The 26964-nt window shown below is 36.6% G+C and overlaps 1 protein-coding gene across 1 annotated transcript; it reads right to left on the bottom strand.

Moving 5' to 3' along the window:
- Nucleotides 1-292: 292 nt before the first annotated feature.
- On the bottom strand, nucleotides 293-26061 carry LOC149414486 (salivary endonuclease-like). Its single transcript, XM_089644197.1, has 7 exons — nucleotides 25827-26061; nucleotides 24492-24679; nucleotides 23432-23726; nucleotides 23056-23309; nucleotides 22363-22518; nucleotides 20274-20508; nucleotides 293-372 (listed from the first exon to the last, which is right to left on the bottom strand). Exons 1-7 carry the CDS (start codon nucleotides 26059-26061, stop codon nucleotides 293-295), a joined length of 1443 nt encoding a protein of 480 aa, XP_089500323.1.
- Nucleotides 26062-26964: the final 903 nt, after the last annotated feature.

Below are 26964 nucleotides of genomic sequence, written 5' to 3' on the forward strand. Positions count from 1 at the left end.
CGTACATTCTGGAGAATATTGTTGCAGAAATACGCAATAATCACAAACGTACAATCCGTGGAGGAGTTCAAGAAGAGAAGAGAAATCAAGGCAAGGGTTTGATTTCTGACGCCGCAACCAGTTCAAGAAAGCGGGAATCAAGGCAAGGGCTTTGTTTCTGCCAGTTCGAGAAAGCCGGTAATCAAGGCAAGGGCTTGGTTTTTGTCGCTGCAGCCAGTGGAGCTTGGACAAAAGGGCTAAGGATCCGCAAGCTGCAGGGAGACGGACGCGTGAGATCAGCGGTCGGACGGGGCTAGCTGGACGCGCGAAATCTGTTGCTGTCGCTGTACTGTCGCTGTGAGGCTTCGGTGTGGCGTGGTCGTCGGCCGTATCCTGAGATAAGTTCATTAATAAAATTTGTTTCAGCTTTTCTCCCATGGAGGGTTTGTGTAAAAACCTGGGGACGTTCTGCCATAGGATGGGAGATTGGTCTCTGTTCAGAGAGAGATTGGACCAGGCACTCATTTTATATGATGAGAAAATATTGTCACCGGAACGCAAAAGAGCGTTTTTGTTAAATAACCTAACAGAAGAAACTTTTTCTTTGTTAACTGATCTATGTTTTCCTGAGAAAGTTTCCGAAACTACTTTCGAGGAGCTATGTAAATTCTTAACCTCACATTGCAAACCTATTCATAATGTGTACGAGATATTTTATAGATGCAAGCAGTTTGCTTGCGAAACAGTTAAAGAATTCGCCGCAAAGTTAAAGAAAAATAGTTTACTATGTAATTTTGAACAACGATTAGAATCTTGTCTGAAAGATATTTTTGTTATTGGATTATTTAACGAGAAAATGAACCATAAATTATTTATGGAGGCTTTAAATAAACCTTTTTTAGAGTGTGTAAATTTGGCATCTACTTGGGAGTACGTATCAGCGATAGATAATTCAAATTCTAATTTAAACATTGTGCAAAAATTTAATACGAGTAAAAATAGATGTGAAAATCGATCAAGTGATAGAAACTCGCGTACTAAATCACCTTTTAAAAATAACAGTAATAAAGCATGTTTTATTTGTAATAAATCTAACCATTTTCAGAAAGATTGTTGGTATAAAAAGTTAAAACGTAACTTATGTAAAAAGTGGGGTCACCTCAGTAAAAATTGTGAAAATAAAAATATGCCAGGCATGACAAATCATAAAGAGCGTGTGAATACGATATACGCGGTAAATGAATTCTCTGATAGCGAGCCTATATACGTGAATTTATTTATAGACAACATTACGCTACGTTTTGTGGTCGACACAGGAGCTAGTGTAAATGCTATTTCTTACGAAACTTATATGGAAAACTTTGCTCATAATGTATTAGTGAATTACGAAAAAAAATTATTAAGCCATGATAATAATATTTTAAATGTTGTAGGTAAAATGTCGGTTAAGGTCGCGTTTAATTATAAATGTGTTGACACGGAATTCATCGTAATTAAAAACGGTAGTACAAGCATCGTAGGTAGAAATTTTTTGAAATGTTTTGGTGTTAAATTAAGTGGAATAAATCTAGTGAATAATGAGGAAGTTGATCATAATATTCCAAGTGTTTTAAAGTTAAAATTTCCTAAAGTTTTTTCTGATAAGCCGGGACGTTTCAAAAACTACGAGGCAAATATTGAGGTTAGGTCAGACTTCAGGCCAAAGTTTATTAACCCCAGACCGATTCCATATAGTTAACGTGATAAAGTCGAATGTGAATTATTAAAAATGTTAAAGGAGGGTATTATTGAAAAGTAGAAATTAGTGATATAGGTAGTCCGATTGTTAAAAAAAGGACGGTTCAATAAGAATATGTACTGATTTTAAAAATACGTTAAATCCAATGTTAGCACCTTTGAAATATCCTTTACCCAGAATTGAAGATTTAATCTCATCGGGCGAAATATTTTGCAAAGATTGATTTGCGTAATGCTTTTACACAGATTTCGTTGATCGAAAAGTCGAGAAAACTGTGTGTAATTTCAACTCATATTGGTTTGTTTGCATATAAGGTGTTACCTTTCGGACTAACAACAAGTCCGGCTATTTTTATGCAGATAATAGCATCTATTATGGGTGGTTTAAAAAATGTTCGTGTATTTCTAGACGATATATTGTTATTCGGTAACTCGAAAGAGGAATTAAATTCTGTTTGCGAAACGGTGCTAAAAAAATTAAATGGTTGTGGTTTGACCGTTAATGAACGTAAATGTTATTTTTATGAAACGGAAATTGAATATTTAGGCTTTAGAATTTATCAGGAAGGAATTATGCCGTTGGATAACAAAATCAAGGCGATTAAGCATTTAGCCGTGCCGAGAAATATCTCGGAACTACGAAGTCTATTAGGGGCAATATCATACTATAGACGGAATATCTCAGATATTTTGTCACCTCTCTACAGTTTGTTAAAGAAAGGAACCGAATTCATATGGTCGGAGGAATGTAATATTGCTTTTAATTTAGTGAAAGAACATTTAATGTCAGATAACATTTTAGTACATTTTAATCCTAATTTACCTATCAAACTTATTACTGACGCCAGCAATATAGGTATTTCAGCTATGCTCTGTCATGTTTATGAGAACGGGATAGAACGCTCTATTGCTTTTGCTAGTAGGACACTATCGGATACGGAGCGAAAGTATTCGATATTAGACAGAGAAGCGTGTGCCATCATATTTGGTTTAAGGAAATTTTTCCAATTCCTATATGGAAAGAAATTTATTTTGTCATGCGACAATAAATCGTTGGTACATATTTTAGATACTAACAAGCAAGTACCTGTTTTGGCGGCTAACCGTTTGCAACGTTATGCGTTGATTTTACAGACATTTCATTAAACTATTGAGTACATTAGTTCGGGCGATAACAAAGCCTATTTTCTATCAAGATTGCCAATGCAGGGTAATGACCCCACGGTGGGGGAAGATTGTAGCAATTATTTTTTAGATTTAATTAGTGATTTAAATACTGAATGTATAGAATCTGATCATTTAAATACTATATCTACAGAAATGGAAATAAATGCGGAAGCCATTAAGATTAGTTCGGAAAAGGATATAATTATTTCAAGTATTATAAATTATTTAAATACAGGATGGCCAGAAAAGAAAAATTTAAATGCTGACTTATTAAAATTTTGGTATATGAGAGATAAATTGTCGGTTCATAATGCGTGTTTGTTTTATAATAACAAACTAGTGATTCCAGTGGAATTGAAGGAATCAGTTTTGAAATTTATTCATCAGTCGCATTTAGGTATAGTAAAATCGAAATGTTTGGCGAGAAATTATTTTTTCTGGTTAGGTATGAATGCGGATATAGAGGTAGTAGTCAGGCAATGTATGCGCTGTGCGGAATGTTTACCTACACCTACTAAAGTACAGTTAGCAAGTTGGCCGGTAAATAATTTAATATTTAACCGCGTACATATATATTTTCTAGGTCCTTTTGGAAATCAAAATTTTTTAATAGTGGTCGATGCTACCACAAAATGGATTGATTTTGTAATTGTACCGAAAGTTGATTCAGATTGTACAATTAAGGCGCTGAAAAAAATGTTCTCTATTTTTGGTATTCCAGAGAAGATTGTAAGTGATAATGGGACAGCTTTTACGTCAGCTACGTTTCAAAAATTTTGCCGTGATTTGAATATCGAGTCCGTGACTTCAGCAGTCCATCATCCAGCATCGAACGGTTTAGCGGAAAATGCCGTTAAAACAGTTAAAAATTTTTTGAAAAAGATATTATTAAATAATAAATTTCCTATTGATTTGGAAGATAGATTTTTTTTTTTTTTTTTTGTTATTAGTTTTTGTATACATACATATGTAACATAATCATGAGTAATTAAGCCTGCAACATTGATTAAAAAACTGTAAAACACATATATGTATACAATATATAACCTTTACGAGAGTTAAATTACTCGTGTGCAAAGGCGGGAACATAGAGAAGTTCATTAAAAATTAAAATTAAAAATTATAACACAATATATACGTGCATAGATAAAAAATAATTATATTTATAAATATATATAATAAAAAATAAATTAAAAAAAGAAACTGTCAATTAAGTATTCTTAATCAATTGCCAATGCGATTCTAGGTAGCCAAACTATTTAAGATATCATTGTTTAGTCTATTTTTGAATTTATTATAGTCAGATTCCAACCTCAGTTCCATTTCCAATTGATTAAACCACATCACTCCATTGTATGTGTAGAAGTGTTTAGTAAAACTGGTATGCATTAATGGTGTACTTAAGCGACCCACTGTGTTATGTCTATTGCTCTCTCTACGCGTACCATGGCGCGGTGTGACTTCTTAGAATCTTTGCGTATTTGAAGGAGCGTATTTTTTATATATGTTTTTTTTAGAGGTGGGACTTGAAAGTCTTGAAAAAGTTGAGAGGTTGAATAATCTGATGGTTTCCTAGTAATAATTTTGTATTTGCTTTTTGGCTACCTTTTCGAAAATTTTTGAGATATTTGATAGTACTGATATGGGTCGGTAGTTATTAATTTCTTTTGAGTCACCTGATTTATAAATCGGGGAAATAATAGTTTTTTTGTATATTGATGGAAAGATTCCCTTTTTAAGACTATTGTTTATAATATATGTAATAGGTTTTTTCAAAAAGTTAAGATGTGTTATTAGAATTTCAACAGTGATCCCATCAAAACCTGGTGCTGACTCAGTTTTTAGGTTTTTATTATATCAACAATTTCATGTTCAGTTACCATTTCGAATTTTCCTATTGTTTTTTTTGATGATGCCACTTCATTCTCTACGGCAGATGTGATATTAACTACGTTATTAGTTATTTTGTTTGCCAGATTTTTTCCGACATTATAAAAAAAATTATTGAAAGCATTTGCACATTGTTTAGGGTTATCCGAAACTTGTACCAAATTATTATTAATATGTAGCTTTAAAATGTCATTGGTTTTCCTTTTTTTATCAATATTCTCATTTATTGTTTTCCAAATTTGTTTATTGTTGTTTCCTGAATTCAATACCTTTTGTTTATAAAATTCCTCTTTAGTGGTTTTAATTAGTGCCGTTAGTTTGTTTCTGTATTTTTTGAAGTGTGAGATGATCGGATTATTTAGTGGATATTTTTTTGTTAGTTTAAATAATGTTTCTTTTTCTCTTATAGAAACCACGATGCCATGAGTGATCCATGGCTTAAGTTTACGAAATTTATTTTTATATGTTTTGTTCGGTATTTCATAGCTTGAATCTTTTATATGTTTTTGAAAGGTGTCATGAAATTGTGATGCACTTATATTCACATCTTCTGTGGTAAGTACAGATTCCCACATTTCGTGAGACAGTTTTTCATATAGTTCTTGGTGATTTATTTTTATTTTAGGAATGGCAGAGTCATTATTATTATTATTTATTTTTTGTTTTTCTATGTTGAGGTTTAGTATACATGTATGATGATCCGTTATGTTGTTTTTCCATATTATTGTTTGGAGATTATCAGTATAGTTGGAATTACACCATATATGATCAATACATAATGGCATCTGATTGTTAAATTCTCTAGTATAACTAGTTATACAGGGTTTAAAGTTTAAAGCGGTCATCATGTTGATATAATTTTCTTTTTCAATAGTATGGTTATTTTCAGCAATGTTTATATTAATATCACCAATCAGAAATTTTTTTGCACATTTATGGTTTAGGATAATATTATTCAGTTCTGTTATAAATGTTGGTATTATAGCTGAGTGTGTCCTGTAGACTGTCATTATTTGAATAGGTATTTTATTATTAATATTCATGTTTATAATAATACAGTTTGCTTTTGTCATATTTATTTCAGTAAAGCGTACGTCTTTATATATTGTTTTAGTGTATACTACAATACCACTATTCTGATTAATATAATGTGAGCTTTAATTGTTGATGTAATTGGGGAGAGTTGGAATGGTTGAGTTAATGTTTAAATAGGCTTCAGTAAGTATGATTACGTCCGGATTTTTTTTAATAAATTTAGATTTACTAGAAAATGGTCAAAATTTTTTTTTATAGATCGTTTGTTTAAATGTATTACGGTAAATGAATTTGGAGTCATTTCAAGTATTGTGTTACAGTCACTAGTGTTGTCACAAATTAAATTTTGAACGTAGCATTTTTTTTCTAGTTGTTGAATAATGTAATCATCCATTTCTATTTAGTATATTAATTGTATCGTTGTGTGTAAAACGTATTTTTTATGGTTACAAGTTAGTTTTATGGTTACAAGAGACACTGATAGTGGTAGTCTCGTATAGAAACATTCGATGCAGATGATAATTATGAAAATAGCTATCTTGAAGGCTATAAATATAATAATAAACCATAAAACGGCCAATAGCAAGGTAAGTAGGTACTGATTATGAAGAGAGATTGATGCGAAGAATAACATGAAATAATATACTTACATACAATTATATAGAGAACTGACTAAAATAGTGCATAAGCATTTGCATTGAGATTTTTTCTCCCACATATAAATAATTGTTATAAGTATGCTGTTATCTATTGACAAAGTATGTGTGATAACAACAGATAAGGCTAATAAATAAATATGGAATACAATACATTTCTTATATAATATCCTGTTGAAATTTTCAAATGACTTTTAAATAAACAAATAATGAATATAATAATTACTGATTTATGCATTTTAAATGATATTAACACAATAATGTAACTCAGGGCACTGTGAATAATTATGCTTTAAATAGGTTGGTACAAAAAATAAGTTTGAGTAGAATAAGCAGCTACGATAAACTGCGATGTATACAAATATATGCCTACTAACAGAATATATAGATACATTCATTAAGTTTTTTCCCAGATTTATATAGATTTCCTGTAAGTAGGTATGAGATTACATAAAAACTCACTGAATGTGTTTAAAATATATAGGCTTAAATATAATACTTTTTTATACATGTTGCTGTTGGTGGTGTGACTCATAAAACAAAAGCAAATAATATGCGATGTAATTAATAATAATAATAAGAATAATAATGGGTGTAGGTATATTAATTTGAGCCCGCGAAAACTTGTCGAAAATGTAGGTATATCCCGTGAAGGTACAAGCGAAGGAAATTATGTTTACATAATTATCAATCTTAAAGTATATATTTATAATAAAGTGAATACTAGCAATAAAAGTGGTTATAGAGTGGTAATAGATCTTTTGGTGGTAATAGATTGGTAAGATAAATAAGTTAGCATCAAGGACGCAACTAAATTGACAAATACATTCAATAACATTAGAAATACACAGAATGTGACTAAAATAGTGCGCAGGTATTTGCAATGATTTTTTTTTCTGATATATGAACAGTTGTTGTTAGTATGTTGTTCCCTAATGTCAAATTATATGTGATAACAACAGCTAAAAGTGGTAAAATATAGAACCCATTACATTGCTTATATAAAATTCTGTGAAAAATGATGAAATAATTCATGAATGAGCATGTAATAAATATAATAATTACCGAAATTTCAATCTTAAATGATATTAACAAAAAAATATAGCTCAGAGCATGGAGCGTACTTAAGTTGTAAAGATGTTGCAGAGAATATGTTGACATAAAATAAATACATACAAAAACATTTGAAATACACAGCGATGTGGCCAAAATAGTGCGTAGGTATTTGCAATGAAATTTTTTTTCTGATATATGCACAGTTGTCATTAGTATGTTATTACCTAATGACAAATTATATGTGATAACAACAGCTAAGGGTGGTAGGTAAATATAGAAAACATCACATTGCTTATTCATTATCTTATTGAAAATTATGAAATGAGTCTTAAATGAACAAGTAATGAATTTCATAATTACCGACTTATTAATCTTAATCAGAGAACGGTGAGTACTCAATCTGTAAATATGTTGGTGCGACGGGTGTGTTGCAATAGAAAAAGAAGTTACAATTACCTTAGTTAATAATAATATTCAATGCCCAGAGTTGCTAAACAAGATTCCATTCAATGTACCTACGCGTTCAACACGCACTTATGTCCTGTTCAGGGTTGATCAAAGTAAAACGAACTCTAAGCAGAATTCTTGCCTGAACAGACAATGCAATAATTACAATAGCGTATTATCTAAGGTTGATATTTTCACTTGCGAACTTACCAAATACAAGAGGTCCATAAAATAATATTTCTCTGATGGTTTGTGAATAATGTTTATGTCTCTATTGTTAATATCTCTGATATGATTTTATTAATACCTTCAACTTCTCTCTATGGCTATAAATGTATTGTTTTGTAAATTTTTCGTTTAATGTAATCTTTTGTTTGGTTTAATTTTTTTTAAATTCATATTCCTTTCTCACAAATTTAAATTATGCTGTCTTAGTTAAGGTCACAAGGAGGAAATCCATAATTGGTTTTATTTTACTCAATAACACTTATGTACCTACAAACTGATTAAATGTAAACTGTCGATTTAGCAAAAAATGAATAAATAAATAAAGTGTGCAATTAAGAAAAAAGACATTTTGTTGATCGGTTACAAATAGGTATTCTAATATATTGTTTTTAAGTTTGGTCACTGAGTGGTGGCGGTAAACATCGAATGAACTATATAATTATTACCTGGTTTGTGTAGCCTCTGAATTGGTGAATTTTACAATTAATTATTAGCACACTTTAGAATATTATAGAGAGCAGTCTGTCTTGTATAACGCGTGGGTACGCAATAAATAATATGGTCTAATCTGTCATTCGCTATTTTGAAAAGACAAACTAAATCAGTCACTGTGCGCCTTGTTGATAAGTCGGTCGGTCTAATTTATCTCTAAATAGTATAAAACAGTCACTATTCGCGTCTGTTTGTTTTTTGCGCTTCCTTTTAAAATAAGCAAAGGATTTTGATTGGATTTTCATTTTCATTTAGAAAATTTCTTCTGAAAGGATTTTGAATATATCAAATTAGTAATATATGAATTTCACATTCCTTGATCTAATAAGTAGTCTATGTTTTTTATGTAATTTCGAAGCCTCATATGCCCTGCATAATGTATCACTCGTGCGATTGTGGAATATGTCAAACGGCACTCCTACTCTGGTAAAATGATCTCATCATCATTTATTACCAGAACTGTGGTGGTATTAGGACCAAAACCCAGGAGCTACTAATTAATGTATTATCGAATAACTACGACGTTATAGTTCTAGTTGAAACATGGCTTGTAGCAAGTATAAATACGGCTGAATTCATAGATTCGCGTTACACGGTGTTCCGACGTGATAGGGACCGTACACTCACTGGTAAAATGGACGGAGGCGGTGTGTTGGTAGCAGTGCGCAAGGAGCTTGCATCTTCCCGGCTCGATGACTGGGAAAATGGTCAAATCGAACAAATCTTCATTTCTATTCCGGTAAGGTCTTTCAATCTCATCATATGTGCAGTATACATACCTCCTGCCTCACAACCTACGGTCTATGATACGTTCTCCGAAAACCTGGAATCTGTATATTCATCACAACCAAATAATACTTTTTGTGTACTAGGAGATATGAATCTACCAACTCTGACTTGGTCATTTTCCGAAGACAGCAGTCAAGGTCTCGCCTCCTCAAATACGGCTGCATCGAAAACTTTGCTTCAAGCAATGTCATTGATGGACTTACTCCAATATAATTGTATACCAAACCATAATGAAAAATACTTAGACCTCGTATTCTACAGTCGCGAAACAAATGTTAAACGTAGCAACAACCCTCTCCTCTCAGAGGATAGACACCACCCAGCCCTTGAATTTGATATATCCTTCGTAATTCAACCAAAAATCAAAAACAAAATACAGCGTAGGCGCAATTTCAGGAAAGCTAATTATGCTCAGATTAATGAGGACATTAATTGTATTGATTGGTTATCTGAAATCGCAAATTTACCAGCCGAAAAAGCAGTAGATCGATTCTATTTAAAAATAAACAGTGTAATTGATAAGCTTATTCCAGTATTGGCACGACGAAATGACAAATTCCCCATATGGTTTACTCCAGAACTTATTAGGTTATCAAGGAAAAAAGATAAAGTCTGGCTCAAATGGAAGACATATAAAGGTCTTTCTGACTATCGTGAATTTTCCTTCTTACGTGCTACATACAAAAAATTGACTTATGAAACCCGAAGGTTATTTTTTGACAACATCGAAAGTTCATTCCAAAATAATATCAAAAGCTTTTGGTCATACATATCCTCATTAAAATCGTCTGATGGATACCCTGCTGTAATGTCCTTCGAAGGGCGCAAATCTAACGATGCCCAGGAAATTTGTGATATGTTCTCTGAATTCTTTAAGTCAACATTTGAACCTTCCTCTATCAATGACCCAATTATTAACATTGACCAACTTGAGGAAGTTCAGGACTCTGGACTTGCGCACATTCACACAATTAAACTACCGGAAAAAGAAGTGCAATCGAGTTTAAAATCGATAGACATAAACAAGGGTGCGGGTCACGATGGAATACCGGCGTTTTTCCTTAGATCTGCTGCGTCGTCACTGTGTGTGCCGCTTACCATAATATTTAATAAATGCCTGAGTGATGGGGTTTTCCCTGATAGGTGGAAGTTGGCCTATATTATACCGGTCCACAAGGGTGACTCGCGTCAAAGAGTGGAAAACTATAGGCCAATATCCATTCTCTCGGCGATCCCTAACTATTGGAAAGACTTGTCCATGACAATATATATCCCCAGCTTGCTGCCAAAATTACTGAACAACAACACGGGTTTGTAAAAGGCAAATCTACCACGAGTAATTTACTTATTTACTCAAATTTCTTATTTACTAGCATGGATCGAGGCCACCAGGTAGATGCAATATATTGCGATTTCAAAAAAGCTTTCGACAAGGTTGACCACCTTATTCTTATTAAAAAAATTATGTACAACGGAATTAGAGGAAATTTATTACGTTGGTTTATCTCATATTTAACAAAAAGACAACAAGCCGTATCATTACGAGGACAGACTTCTAGATGGGAACCAGTTACTTCTGGCGTGCCACAGGGGTCAATCCTGGGTCCGCTGTTGTTTATTCTTTTTATTAACACTGTTACTAAATATTTCATGCATTGTTTATATCTTTTGTACGCTGACGACATAAAAATATTTGCCATTGTTCGAAATTTAAACGATTGTCTTCTCATACAAAGCGACTTAGTAAGGTTCGAAACGTTTTGCAATGAAAACAAAATTTACCTAAGTTACAATAAATGTAAACAAATAAGTTTTACTAAAAATCACAACGCTATCAAACACAATTATTGTATTGGTAATTATTTACTCGAGCGCGTTTACTGTATAAGAGATCTAGGCGTACTTTTTGATTCCAAACTCCACTTCGATGCGCACATAGATAATATTGTGAATAAAGCTTACAGCATGCTAGGATTTGTCATCAGAAACAGCCGTGAATTTCGAAAACCTGAAACATATCTTCTTCTTTACCACACTCTGGTCCGTTCTCAACTTGAATACTGCACCTCCATATGGAATCCACTTTACGATATCTATAAAGAAAATATTGAAAATATTCAAAAGAAATTTCTGCGATGCCTCAATTACAGAATGAGCGCACCCAAACGTGGGTACATAAATATGCTCTCGAGTTATAACGTCTCCACTCTATCTAACCGGCGAACATACCTTGATCTCATGACTCTGTATAAAATCTGTAACAACATTATTGACTGTCCCGACTTACTGAAATTGATAAACTTCAAAGTACCACCCAGAGTAACAAGGCTTAACGACTTATTCCACATTAGCAGGACGCGTACAAATGCTGGTGTCAGGGATCCAATCAGAAGAATGTGCGAATCACTTAATCAGAATCAAAACCTCAAGGACTCTGACTTATTTTTTGATACACGCACTACTTTTAGCAGAAAAATGAAGACTGTTTTCCTAAAAAGTTCAAAGTAAACAACTTAGACATATTTCGTTTAAATATATTTATATATTTTTTACTTTCTGTTTAACATTGTTTATCTATTTATATATATATTTTTTGTTTTTGTTTTACCCTCTAAATTTTTTCAAAAATAATTTGTAAATTCTTAAAAGGATATTGCGCATTTCTTTCATATCTCTATTTGTAAAATAATATTCTTATGTATATATTTTTCCCCTATTTATAAGTGAAAATATTTGTAAATGTTTTCTGCTGTTTAAGTTAATTCGTGAGAAATAGTTTGGATGCAGGTGAATTCTCTAGTTGATGTTTCGTATATATTTTTGTCAATTGATATCTGTATCTGTTTTTTCTCCTTAATAAAAAAAAATAAATAAATAAATAAATAAAGTAAAGAAAAGTCGAAATTTTGTAGTCTAGTCGTAAAAAAATATTTTCTGGAGCTTAAATTACTAACGCTGTTTAAAACTTATGAGATACCTAGATCAAAATAATCTGCTTCGGAATTGTATTTCTTTAAAAGGCCTACAAAAAAGTCCGGGATGGCAAATGTCTATTACCTAAGTCCAGGATGGCAAATGTCTATTACCTAAGTCCAGGATGGCAAATGTCTATTACCTAAGTCCAGGATGGCAAATGTCTTTTACCTAAGTCCAGGATGGCAAATGTCTATTACCTAAGTCCAGGATGGCAAATGTCTATTACCTAAGTCCAGGATGGCAAATGTCTATTACCTAAGCCCAGGATGGCAAATGTCTATTACCTAAGTCCAGGATGGCAAATGTCTATTACCTAAGTCCAGGATGGCAAATGTCTATTACCTAAGTCCAGGATGGCAAATGTCTATTACCTAAGTCCAGGATGGCAAATGTCTATTACCTAAGTCCAGGATCGCAAATGTCTATTACCTAAGTCCAGGATGGCAAATGTCTATTACCTAAGTCCAGGATCGCAAATGTCTATTACCTAAGTCCAGGATGGCAAATGTCTATTACCTAAGTCCAGGATGGCAAATGTCTATTACCTAAGTCCAGGATGGCAAATGTCTATTACCTAAGTCCAGGATGGCAAATGTCTATTACCTAAGTCCAGGATCGCAAATGTCTATTACCTAAGTCCAGGATGGCAAATGTCTATTACCTAAGTCCAGGATCGCAAATGTCTATTACCTAAGTCCAGGATGGCAAATGTCTATTACCTAAGTCCAGGATGGCAAATGTCTATTACCTAAGTCCAGGATGGCAAATGTCTATTACCTAAGTCCAGGATGGCAAATGTCTATTACCTAAGTCCAGGATGGCAAATGTCTATTACCTAAGTCCAAGATGGCAAATGTCTATTACCTAAGTCCAGGATGGCAAATGTCTATTACCTAAGTCCAGGATGGCAAATGTCTATTACCTAAGTCCAGGATGGCAAATGTCTATTACCTAAGTCCAGGATGGCAAATGTCTATTACCTAAGTCCAGGATCGCAAATGTCTATTACCTAAGTCCAGGATGGCAAATGTCTATTACCTAAGTCCAGGATGGCAAATGTCTATTACCTAAGTCCAGGATGGCAAATGTCTATTAACTAAGTCCAGGATGGCAAATGTCTATTACCTAAGTCCAGGATGGCAAATGTCTATTACCTAAGTCCAGGATGGCAAATGTCTATTACCTAAGTCCAGGATGGCAAATGTCTATTACCTAAGTCCAGGATGGCAAATGTCTATTACCTAAGTCCAGGATGGCAAATGTCTATTACCTAAGTCCAGGATGGCAAATGTCTATTACCTAAGTCCAGGATGGCAAATGTCTATTACCTAAGTCCAGGATGGCAAATGTCTATTACCTAAGTCCAAGATGGCAAATGTCTATTACCTAAGTCCAGGATGGCAAATGTCTATTACCTAAGTCCAGGATGGCAAATGTCTATTACCTAAGTCCAGGATGGCAAATGTCTATTACCTAAGTCCAGGATGGCAAATGTCTATTACCTAAGTCCAGGATCGCAAATGTCTATTACCTAAGTCCAGGATGGCAAATGTCTATTACCTAAGTCCAGGATGGCAAATGTCTATTACCTAAGTCCAGGATGGCAAATGTCTATTAACTAAGTCCAGGATGGCAAATGTCTATTACCTAAGTCCAGGATGGCAAATGTCTATTACCTAAGTCCAGGATGGCAAATGTCTATTACCTAAGTCCAGGATGGCAAATGTCTATTACCTAAGTCCAGGATGGCAAATGTCTATTACCTAAGTCCAGGATCGCAAATGTCTATTACCTAAGTCCAGGATGGCAAATGTCTATTACCTAAGTCCAGGATCGCAAATGTCTATTACCTAAGTCCAGGATGGCAAATGTCTATTACCTAAGTCCAGGATCGCAAATGTCTATTACCTAAGTCCAGGATGGCAAATGTCTATTACCTAAGTCCAGGATCGCAAATGTCTATTACCTAAGTCCAGGATGGCAAATGTCTATTACCTAAGTCCAGGATGGCAAATGTCTATTACCTAAGTCCAGGATGGCAAATGTCTATTACCTAAGTCCAAGATGGCAAATGTCTATTACCTAAGTCCAGGATCGCAAATGTCTATTACCTAAGTCCAGGATGGCAAATGTCTATTACCTAAGTCCAGGATGGCAAATGTCTATTACCTAAGTCCAAGATGGCAAATGTCTATTACCTAAGTCCAGGATGGCAAATGTCTATTACCTAAGTCCAGGATGGCAAATGTCTATTACCTAAGTCCAGGATGGCAAATGTCTATTACCTAAGTCCAGGATGGCAAATGTCTATTACCTAAGTCCAGGATGGCAAATGTCTATTACCTAAGTCCAGGATGGCAAATGTCTATTACCTAAGTCCAGGATGGCAAATGTCTATTACCTAAGTCCAGGATGGCAAATGTCTATTACCTAAGTCCAGGATGGCAAATGTCTATTACCTAAGTCCAGGATGGCAAATGTCTATTACCTAAGTCCAGGATGGCAAATGTCTATTACCTAAGTCCAGGATCGCAAATGTCTATTACCTAAGTCCAGGATGGCAAATGTCTATTACCTTAGTCCAGGATGGCAAATGTCTATTACCTAAGTCCAGGATGGCAAATGTCTATTACCTAAGTCCAAGATGGCAAATGTCTATTACCTAAGTCCAGGATGGCAAATGTCTATTACCTAAGTCCAGGATGGCAAATGTCTATTACCTAAGTCCAGGATGGCAAATGTCTATTACCTAAGTCCAGGATGGCAAATGTCTATTACCTAAGTCCAGGATGGCAAATGTCTATTACCTAAGTCCAGGATGGCAAATGTCTATTACCTAAGTCCAGGATGGCAAATGTCTATTACCTAAGTCCAGGATGGCAAATGTCTATTACCTAAGTCCAGGATGGCAAATGTCTATTACCTAAGTCCAGGATGGCAAATGTCTATTACCTAAGTCCAGGATGGCAAATGTCTATTACCTAAGTCCAGGATGGCAAATGTCTATTACCTAAGTCCAGGATGGCAAATGTCTATTACCTAAGTCCAGGATGGCAAATGTCTATTACCTTAGTCCAGGATGGCAAATGTCTATTACCTAAGTCCAGGATGGCAAATGTCTATTAACTAAGTCCAGGATGGCAAATGTCTATTACCTAAGTCCAGGATGGCAAATGTCTATTACCTAAGTCCAGGATGGCAAATGTCTATTACCTAAGTCCAGGATGGCAAATGTCTATTACCTAAGTCCAGGATGGCAAATGTCTATTACCTAAGTCCAGGATCGCAAATGTCTATTACCTAAGTCCAGGATGGCAAATGTCTATTACCTAAGTCCAGGATCGCAAATGTCTATTACCTAAGTCCAGGATGGCAAATGTCTATTACCTAAGTCCAGGATCGCAAATGTCTATTACCTAAGTCCAGGATGGCAAATGTCTATTACCTAAGTCCAGGATGGCAAATGTCTATTACCTAAGTCCAGGATGGCAAATGTCTATTACCTAAGTCCAAGATGGCAAATGTCTATTACCTAAGTCCAGGATGGCAAATGTCTATTACCTAAGTCCAGGATGGCAAATGTCTATTACCTAAGTCCAGGATGGCAAATGTCTATTACCTAAGTCCAGGATGGCAAATGTCTATTACCTAAGTCCAGGATGGCAAATGTCTATTACCTAAGTCCAGGATGGCAAATGTCTTTTACCTAAGTCCAGGATGGCAAATGTCTATTACCTAAGTCCAGGATGGCAAATGTCTATTACCTAAGTCCAGGATGGCAAATGTCTATTACCTAAGTCCAGGATGGCAAATGTCTATTACCTAAGTCCAGGATCGCAAATGTCTATTACCTAAGTCCAGGATGGCAAATGTCTATTACCTAAGTCCAGGATCGCAAATGTCTATTACCTAAGTCCAGGATGGCAAATGTCTATTACCTAAGTCCAGGATGGCAAATGTCTATTACCTAAGTCCAGGATGGCAAATGTCTATTACCTAAGTCCAGGATGGCAAATGTCTATTACCTAAGTCCAAGATGGCAAATGTCTATTACCTAAGTCCAGGATGGCAAATGTCTATTACCTAAGTCCAGGATGGCAAATGTCTATTACCTAAGTCCAGGATGGCAAATGTCTATTACCTAAGTCCAGGATGGCAAATGTCTATTACCTAAGTCCAGGATCGCAAATGTCTATTACCTAAGTCCAGGATGGCAAATGTCTATTACCTAAGTCCAGGATGGCAAATGTCTATTACCTAAGTCCAGGATGGCAAATGTCTATTAACTAAGTCCAGGATGGCAAATGTCTATTACCTAAGTCCAGGATGGCAAATGTCTATTACCTAAGTCCAGGATGGCAAATGTCTATTACCTAAGTCCAGGATGGCAAATGTCTATTACCTAAGTCCAGGATGGCAAATGTCTATTACCTAAGTCCAGGATCGCAAATGTCTATTACCTAAGTCCAGGATGGCAAATGTCTATTACCTAAGTCCAGGATCGCAAATGTCTATTACCTAAGTCCAGGATGGCAAATGTCTATTACCTAAGTCCAGGATCGCAAATGTCTATTACCTAAGTCCAGGATGGCAAATGTCTATTACCTAAGTCCAGGATCGCAAATGTCTATTACCTAAGTCCAGGATGGCAAATGTCTATTACCTAAGTCCAGGATGGCAAATGTCTATTACCTAAGTCCAGGATGGCAAATGTCTATTACCTAAGTCCAAGATGGCAAATGTCTATTACCTAAGTCCAGGATCGCAAATGTCTATTACCTAAGTCCAGGATGGCAAATGTCTATTACCTAAGTCCAGGATGGCAAATGTCTATTACCTAAGTCCAGGATGGCAAATGTCTATTACCTAAGTCCAAGATGGCAAATGTCTATTACCTAAGTGCAGGATGGCAAATGTCTATTACCTAAGTCCAGGATGGCAAATGTCTATTACCTAAGTCCAGGATGGCAAATGTCTATTACCTAAGTCCAGGATGGCAAATGTCTATTACCTAAGTCCAGGATGGCAAATGTCTATTACCTAAGTCCAGGATGGCAAATGTCTATTACCTAAGTCCAGGATGGCAAATGTCTTTTACCTAAGTCCAGGATGGCAAATGTCTATTACCTAAGTCCAGGATGGCAAATGTCTATTACCTAAGTCCAGGATGGCAAATGTCTATTACCTAAGTCCAGGATGGCAAATGTCTATTACCTAAGTCCAGGATCGCAAATGTCTATTACCTAAGTCCAGGATGGCAAATGTCTATTACCTTAGTCCAGGATGGCAAATGTCTATTACCTAAGTCCAGGATGGCAAATGTCTATTACCTAAGTCCAAGATGGCAAATGTCTATTACCTAAGTCCAGGATGGCAAATGTCTATTACCTAAGTCCAGGATGGCAAATGTCTATTACCTAAGTCCAGGATGGCAAATGTCTATTACCTAAGTCCAGGATGGCAAATGTCTATTACCTAAGTCCAGGATGGCAAATGTCTATTACCTAAGTCCAGGATGGCAAATGTCTATTACCTAAGTCCAGGATGGCAAATGTCTATTACCTAAGTCCAGGATGGCAAATGTCTATTACCTAAGTCCAGGATCGCAAATGTCTATTACCTAAGTCCAGGATGGCAAATGTCTATTACCTAAGTCCAGGATGGCAAATGTCTATTACCTAAGTCCAGGATCGCAAATGTCTATTACCTAAGTCCAGGATGGCAAATGTCTATTACCTAAGTCCAGGATGGCAAATGTCTATAACCTAAGTCCAGGATGGCAAATGTCTATTACCTAAGTCCAAGATGGCAAATGTCTATTACCTAAGTCCAGGATGGCAAATGTCTATTACCTAAGTCCAGGATGGCAAATGTCTTTTACCTAAGTCCAGGATGGCAAATGTCTATTACCTAAGTCCAGGATGGCAAATGTCTATTACCTAAGTCCAGGATGGCAAATGTCTATTACCTAAGTCCAGGATGGCAAATGTCTATTACCTAAGTCCAAGATGGCAAATGTCTATTACCTAAGTCCAGGATGGCAAATGTCTATTACCTAAGTCCAGGATGGCAAATGTCTATTACCTAAGTCCAGGATGGCAAATGTCTATTACCTAAGTCCAGGATGGCAAATGTCTATTACCTAAGTCCAGGATGGCAAATGTCTATTACCTAAGTCCAGGATGGCAAATGTCTATTACCTAAGTCCAGGATGGCAAATGTCTATTACCTAAGTCCAGGATGGCAAATGTCTATTACCTAAGTCCAGGATGGCAAATGTCTATTACCTAAGTCCAGGATGGCAAATGTCTATTACCTAAGTCCAGGATCGCAAATGTCTATTACCTAAGTCCAGGATGGCAAATGTCTATTACCTAAGTCCAGGATCGCAAATGTCTATTACCTAAGTCCAGGATGGCAAATGTCTATTACCTAAGTCCAGGATGGCAAATGTCTATTACCTAAGTCCAGGATGGCAAATGTCTATTACCTAAGTCCAGGATGGCAAATGTCTATTACCTAAGTCCAGGATGGCAAATGTCTAGTACCTAAGTCCAGGATGGCAAATGTCTATTACCTAAGTCCAGGATGGCAAATGTCTATTACCTAAGTCCAGGATGGCAAATGTCTATTACCTAAGTCCAGGATGGCAAATGTCTATTACCTAAGTCCAGGATCGCAAATGTCTATTACCTAAGTCCAGGATGGCAAATGTCTATTACCTAAGTCCAGGATCGCAAATGTCTATTACCTAAGTCCAGGATGGCAAATGTCTATTACCTAAGTCCAGGATGGCAAATGTCTATTACCTAAGTCCAGGATGGCAAATGTCTATTACCTAAGTCCAGGATGGCAAATGTCTATTACCTAAGTCCAAGATGGCAAATGTCTATTACCTAAGTCCAGGATGGCAAATGTCTATTACCTAAGTCCAGGATGGCAAATGTCTATTACCTAAGTCCAGGATGGCAAATGTCTATTACCTTAGTCCAGGATGGCAAATGTCTATTACCTAAGTCCAGGATGGCAAATGTCTATTACCTAAGTCCAGGATGGCAAATGTCTATTACCTAAGTCCAGGATGGCAAATGTCTATTACCTAAGTCCAGGATGGCAAATGTCTATTACCTAAGTCCAGGATGGCAAATGTCTATTACCTAAGTCCAGGATGGCAAATGTCTATTACCTAAGTCCAGGATGGCAAATGTCTATTACCTTAGTCCAGGATGGCAAATGTCTATTACCTAAGTCCAGGATGGCAAATGTCTATTACCTAAGTCCAGGATGGCAAATGTCTATTACCTAAGTCCAGGATCGCAAATGTCTATTACCTAAGTCCAGGATGGCAAATGTCTATTACCTAAGTCCAGGATCGCAAATGTCTATTACCTAAGTCCAGGATGGCAAATGTCTATTACCTAAGTCCAGGATGGCAAATGTCTATTACCTAAGAATAACCCCCAGCAACGCCGGGTACACGTCAGCTAGTAATTAATAAATGTTACAAAATTACGCTGCCCTCTCTTTATATTTAGTTGTTGAATCTTATTCAGTGGAGCCCGGACTGTCGAATTATACTCTAGATTGCTTCTCACCAACCTAAAATAAACACCAAACATATCATTGCACTGTTATTTATTTCATTTATTTTCGGAGCAAAGGTTAATTTATTATCAAAAATAATACCAAGGTCAATTTTGCTTCTTTTAAGAATAATGTTTTGATGCATGATAGGATTTTCGATACGGGCATTTTTAAAAATTTAGGAATACTTCATTATTGTTTATTTAAATCAAACAATCCATCACGTGAATAGTTCACCTGCCGCAAAGTCTGGAAAATGCCGCACGGCCCTCCGGAAGATGCCGACTTCGCAGCAGATGGAGTAACCGCGCCTCATGTCGCGTGGCTGCCAGGTCAGCCAGCGAAAGGCGGAATTGCCTGCGCAGACATCGCGACACGGCTCCAGCTCCTGCTCAGCCTGCTCTGCCGTGACGTTAGGATTGTTCAGGCCGAGGAATACGACCGACTTGTTGTTGGCACGGTCGTACACCAACTGAAAAGAAATATCAATATTGGTAGCATTATAAAAAACTTCGACAATATGTGCGTGCCGCTAAACGCAGAAACGAGTCCCCGTACGATCAAGGGAGTTATATGGTGTGGTAGCCCTCTATCCCCCATCCGCGAAGAAGGTCCATTCTGGAACATCCCGAATCATGATGAACTGAAAACATGATTACAAGCTGGTTTCCTGATAAGCTTTTAGTAAATTCGTAACCATGACAATACATTGGTATCTTTAAATAGTATAAAACAAAGTCACTACCCGCATCTGTCTGTTCTTCCGCTTAGTTTTTCTAAACCAGAGGTTCCCAAACATTTTTTCCCCGTAGACCACTTGCCAAATATATTTTTTTCCATAGACCCCCCCTGTCTGCCGAATATTGAATTTTCCAAAAACTATTAACGTCCCATGAGATAATCATTTCTCTTTTTCGTTAGAAGATTCCCATCCCCTGACTGTCCAACAACCGGGTGGCGGTATAGTTTCTCTACCTTTACACTGTGCCGACAGGGGTGCCCTTGTGAAGTATTACACCAAATGAAAATGAAGCAGGATAAGAAACGGGAATTTATTTCTGTAGCTAGCCCCACAGAACTGCTCCTTAAGTTCTTTGTCGATGCTTATACCGGTCAGTTCTTCTTGTCACATGATATGCGATTCTTTAACGTTCCATTTCCAGTCATTTAATCAAAATGTCCTCAAACTTAGTTTTGAATTCTGTGTGAAGTGCATTTAAATGTTAAACGTCCTGGACGTTTTTCAAAAACAAGTTGGGGAACTAGGAAAATTCGTGGCTTCCAATGTGCAATGTTTTGCTTGAATATATTAATTCTGACGAGAAAAAGAACGTAGACTATATTTATATACCTCAATTGACAACCTTACGAAATATAAAAATACAAATATCAAATAAGTAATTTCTCACTCTATTATATTTGTGTTAGGTTTATTGTGTCATTTACGGAACTACTAAATGTTGACTTGAGGTAAATGGGTAATATGTACCCCCATTTGAATCTCGTGTACCCCCAAGTTTTATTCTCGCTGACATAGACCCCCCGCAAGCCGATATCGACCCCTGGGGTCCATATAGACCTCTTTGGGAAACTCTGTTCTAAAGTATGCAACGGAGTTTGATATGGTTTTCACTATCATTTAGAGAATATCTTCCTACAGGTTATGGATATTATATTTACAGATAGTAGATAAAAGTCAAGCAACGCCGGGTTCACGTCAGTTAGTAACTAATAAAATGCATTATTTTCCATATAGAACACTTTGGGAACCTCTGTTCTAAAGTATGCAACGGAGTTTGATAGGGTTTTCACTATCATTTAGAGAATATCTTCCTACAGGTTATGGATATTATATTTACAGATAGTAGATAAAAGTCAAGCAACGCCGGGTTCACGTCAGTTAGTAATTAATAAAATGCATTATTTTCCATTTCCGGAAACTGAAATATTTACTTCTCATTATTATCTTAGTCATAAGTCACTAGATATAAGTCTTAGATGTAAGTCACTAGTTTTAAGTCAGTAGTTCTAGTATTAATTATTTAATTATTTATTTTTTTGTGTTTTTTTATTCATAAAAATTTAAATGATTACGGTTTTTCTGTTTCTACAACCACCATACTAGGCACATGCACGTATTACGGTAGCCATATTTCTTTAGATTTCAATGTTAGGATATACAGAAATAAGAGAGAGAATATATTTATACAGTGCCCTTGAAAAGTATTTTAAAAATAAAAAGTGCATATTTAGCGTCCATGTTTTCTGTATACCAAGGTAGTGTTTATATGGAAAAGAAATGACTTGCTGTAAAGTTTGATGTTACCTTATAGAACCAGAGAGGAATGGGCACCTTCATATCTTCCAGACTGAGGTACATATTCTGCAGATTACCTCTGTCGTCCCGCAACTTCAGTATCCTCAGGGTACCGGTATAGATCTTCGTCCTGGCGCCTTGGCGAGCAATCCTCCTCTTCAGGTCCTGGAAAAGATGAAAGTGAAGTCGTTTTAATAAATAGGCAAAACTGTGCTTAACCATGATTACGAAATTCAAATGGGATGATGATATTTAAGGTCAGGCTAAATGACCCGCAAGAGAGACTAAAATGGATAAGAACCAAAAGTCAATGGCGACAAATGTTACAATTTTTAATTTGAATGGAAGGCAAGACTACTTTTTTATTTATTCTATGAATAGAACATTAAAGAAAAGTAAAGATAAATGAAGGAAAAAACCAAAACCTTTAGTATTCGTTTATCATGTTACAAGGTGCTACATTGAAACAAAAGTAACCTACTATAGAATGTTCAATTTCCCCTCTTGAAGTTCACCAAGGGACTAGGCACATTGAAAGAGAAATCATCTGCTCTAGAGTGTTCCAATTGACCACGTTAAGGTTCCAATTACCCCTGTTGAAGTTCACAAAGGGAATACATTGAAAGAGAAGTCACATGCTTTAGGGTGTTCTAATTGCCCGCATTGAAGTTCACCAAGAGACTACAATGAAAGAGAAATTACCTGCTCTAGAGTATTCCAATTACCCCCGTTGAAGTTCTCCCACTGCGGTGCCACGTTGAGGAAGGAGAAAGTGGCTCTCTGCCCGGCGGCCAGGGAGAAGTCCGTCTTAGCCGCCAGGTGGCCACGGTTGATAAAGTTGGAATTGCTGATGTACTGGTTACCCATGCCAGAGCCGAGCGTGTAGTCGAAGGCGGCTAGCTGAGAGCCGCGCGAAAAGAGGCGGTTCATGTCGAGGTCTGTGAAGAACTTCTGGTCTGAAAGAAAAAATATATCTTTCTAAGTGTGATTTGTTTTATTCTGATTTCCTAGTATTATTGTAGAAAATTTTAAAACAAATTCTTCCCTTCCCTCTTTGACCTTGCCCTTCCCACCTCACCTTGGATGAAGAATGGCCGCGGCACCTTTATCATGAAGTCCGAGTTCTCGGGCTCCTGCCTGTACGTCACGTACGACGGCTGGGCTTCTCGGCGCTGGAAGCAGCTCGAGTACAGCTCGTGGAGTGAGCCGGATACGTTTAGCCCGACGCTGACGGCAAAGTCCCCGCCGTCACATGCGCCGGCTTGAATCTCCAAGGCAGACGGGTCGGCGAAGCAGGACAAGGAGTTGAAATCGGCTGGCGAGGGAAGCCAGCTGGGACTGGAGAACAACGTCCCTCCAGTGCAAAGGAAGACCTGAACAAGTGCTACTAATTACATGTTGGGGTCAGCACGGAACACTCACTAAATATTTAGACACTTTGTACAGGCAATACTTATTACTACAAATAATAATAACATACATCTGTCAACTATTTGAATTCCTGGGCTTTATTAATTTTTTTTAGAAATCTAATGTAGACAGTGACTTTCCTCTTGTTTTGAAAGTCAAGTGTGCAAAATTTCAGAATGTCGGAATAAAATGATATCAACATGTTTAAATAAATTTGAATAAAATAAAGGTTTTCGGCGACAAAATTAAAATTCTTAAGCTGCAAACTTTTGGACATATTTTGGTTAGGTTAAATGAGGTTAGATTGGATTTATTTTCGCTGAAATTCGTCTTCTGCACGGTGCATTATTTTTAGGTAACGTTAGGTGGTGTTATGTAATGTTTGGGATGTGTCTTCCACCGCCCCCAAGTCACTTACTGCTTCCATCTTTAGCAATGGATCTCAGGAACACCAGGAAATCGTTGGAGACATGGTATTCTTTATGTTAAGTGATACTAGGATAGTTTCGTTTGGGTGAGGTTGTAAGGTTATGTGATATCATGTTAAGTTAGGTTGGGATGTGTCTTTCACCGCCCACCAAGACACTTACTGCTTCCGTCTTTAGCAATGGGTGCATCAGGAAAGCGCTGGAGACATGGTAATCTTAAGGTTAAGTGAAGCTAGGATAGTTTAGTTTATGTTATATTATGTAATATTAATTTTGGTGAGGTTGGATTGAGTGTCTCACCGCCTCCGTCTTCAGCACGGTGGCACTGGGGTGCACTAGGTAGCTTCCTGGACAAGCAACGGTGACTGCACCACCGTACGGGAACACCAGATACCCGTTGCCGTTGGTAGTTAGCAGAGAACCGTTGGAGACGTAAACAGGTTGCGGCCGGGACGGATTGAAGCTATGAAGTGGTACGGAGCATCGGGCTGGAACCGTCAACAAATTATGGTGTTGGAGAGGCACAAAAAATTAAGTAGGAACACACTGAGAGAAATTTATTCCTTAGGGCCTATGTCATCAATGCCGTGTGGAGAGTTTTTTGGAGGAGAGGAAGGAGCGAACGTGGGTCTTAAAAATATCCATGTTGTAGAAGGGAGGAAACACAGAAGCAGGCAAATCGTTCCTCAGCCAAGTTGTTGAACTCAAGAACGAGTCGTAGAAGCGACCCGTTCTCATGTAACAAATGGCAATGTGTTGGCCGCGGGTGATGAAGAGATCATCAGCGCTAGATCCTCAGAGCATTTTCAATTGTAATTCCGGTAGAACGAGGACAGCATGCCTACTTAACGCCTTTGCTCTAAAGGTTGCGATCAGTTTTTTAAGATAGGGGAATCTATGACCGAATCTACGGACCGCCCGTTTCTGCAGTCTAGGGTTTTTTTTAGGTATTTTGGTGCTCCAGACCAGAGGTAACTGCCAAATTCAACAGTGGGGGGCACTTGATAGGGTTTCCTCATGCGGTAAGAATACCTTTGTCTGGAGGGTCTTTCAAAGAAAGAAGGAGTGGAGCTTCTGAGAAGGAAAAACATATAATGTCAAGTGATCAGCTCAGCCACGGGGGCTCCATCTAGTTTTCATAAAGTGTAAAGGGCCCGGGTATTATGGCGTGTTGCGCTACCTCCTTCTTTAGCCAACGTTTTGGACAGCGTTGCAGTGTTCATCATAAGGGCAGATGTTTAATCAGATTACAAGATTACTAAATAAGGAAGTGGCGCAACACGGCACAATACCCCCAAAACAAATCACTATAAACCTTTGCCGTAGGTCCACACCAAGTGGTTCGTTGCGTTTAGTGATTTGACGAGGTGTGTTTAGGTCTTGGCGGCGGATGCGCCTGGGATCGGGAGAGGCTATTTTAGGGAGACCCTTGTCTTACACCGCAGCGGGGGGTATTGATTTAAATGTTCGTCACTCTTGGACGCACTGATCCCTAGATTCTTACCCACCCCTTTTTCCTTTCATTAAAAGACCCCCCCACAGACCACCCTCAAAGATGACGTAGCCCCTGAGTGAAATTATTTTCTTCAGGACCTCCTGAAAAACCAACTTATCAATCACGTTATTGCTACCAACCTCGAACGTGTGGCAAACCCGTCGTGCTCTGCCTTTTGAGGTGCATCCAAAACTCGAAATAGTCTTGAAATTCCTCCTCTGACAAGCGAAACATCTGTTCTTCGGGTGTCGGAAGGTTCTCGAATGGAACTCCTTCCAGCTCCAAGGACCTGACAATTTCTGGCACATCGTATGTTCTCACCGATACCAGAAATGCCAATAAACATACCAAAATCAAAATACTCCTCGGCCACATTTTGTTAAAGTTTACCAATTTTAAATTTAATTTCTAATTTTAATTAATGAATGGATAATTTTCAAATGTTTTTAACAAGTTTCTGATATTTTCTATTGATAACCGATTTTCTTTTTTCATTTAAATTTTTTGCTAAAAATCACTTGTTATTTTAATATTTAGTTTAATTTTGTATTTGTCTTTGTCTTATTACAAATGATATTTTTTGAATTCACAACAAAATATTATACTTAGTTAATTTTGCTTTCAAATATTGCGATTTAAATAATTTAGATAGAAACAATCCTCTGTACAACTGTCAATTTTGGGAAAATTATTGGACTTAAAAAACTTAAACGTCATCACATATTTAATTTTGAATAAAGAAAACCATAATTTACTTAAAAAAACGTTTTCTACTTTATGGCTACTAGCAGACTTTACCTAACTTTGGAAACATTTAGAAAATAACGTTTTCTCATTCATTGGTTCCACCTACACGATCATATTGAGATATCAGATCTGGCAAAGGGAGATTTCATTACTAATCCTGATTCCTACTTGTACATGGATCTGATTGTTTTTACTTTAATTTTTACTCTCTGACTTGTACCCGGCGTTCTGGGGGTTAACTTTTGGAGAAAGACACATGCCATCGCGGACTTCCAGACCTTTTTAAGATATACAATTCCGTTGTACATTATTTTGATGTATCTCACAAGGTTTAGCCAGAGTTAGCAATGTAGCGCCTGATAATATAGATTTTTACGACTTGATTAAAAAACATCGAGTTTTCTCTACTTTCTACAAATAATAATAATATTGGACAATTTTTGTAGCGCCGCTTTTGTGAGCTATCACCTCAGGGGCGCAATATAATATGCATGTTTTATGTACATACATTTTCCGGAAGAAATTCTCTAA

The sequence above is a fragment of the Hesperophylax consimilis genome, chromosome 20, assembly GCF_061612785.1.
Source record: "Hesperophylax consimilis isolate HC1 chromosome 20, BYU_Hcon_1.0, whole genome shotgun sequence".
NCBI lineage: Eukaryota > Metazoa > Arthropoda > Insecta > Trichoptera > Limnephilidae > Hesperophylax > Hesperophylax consimilis.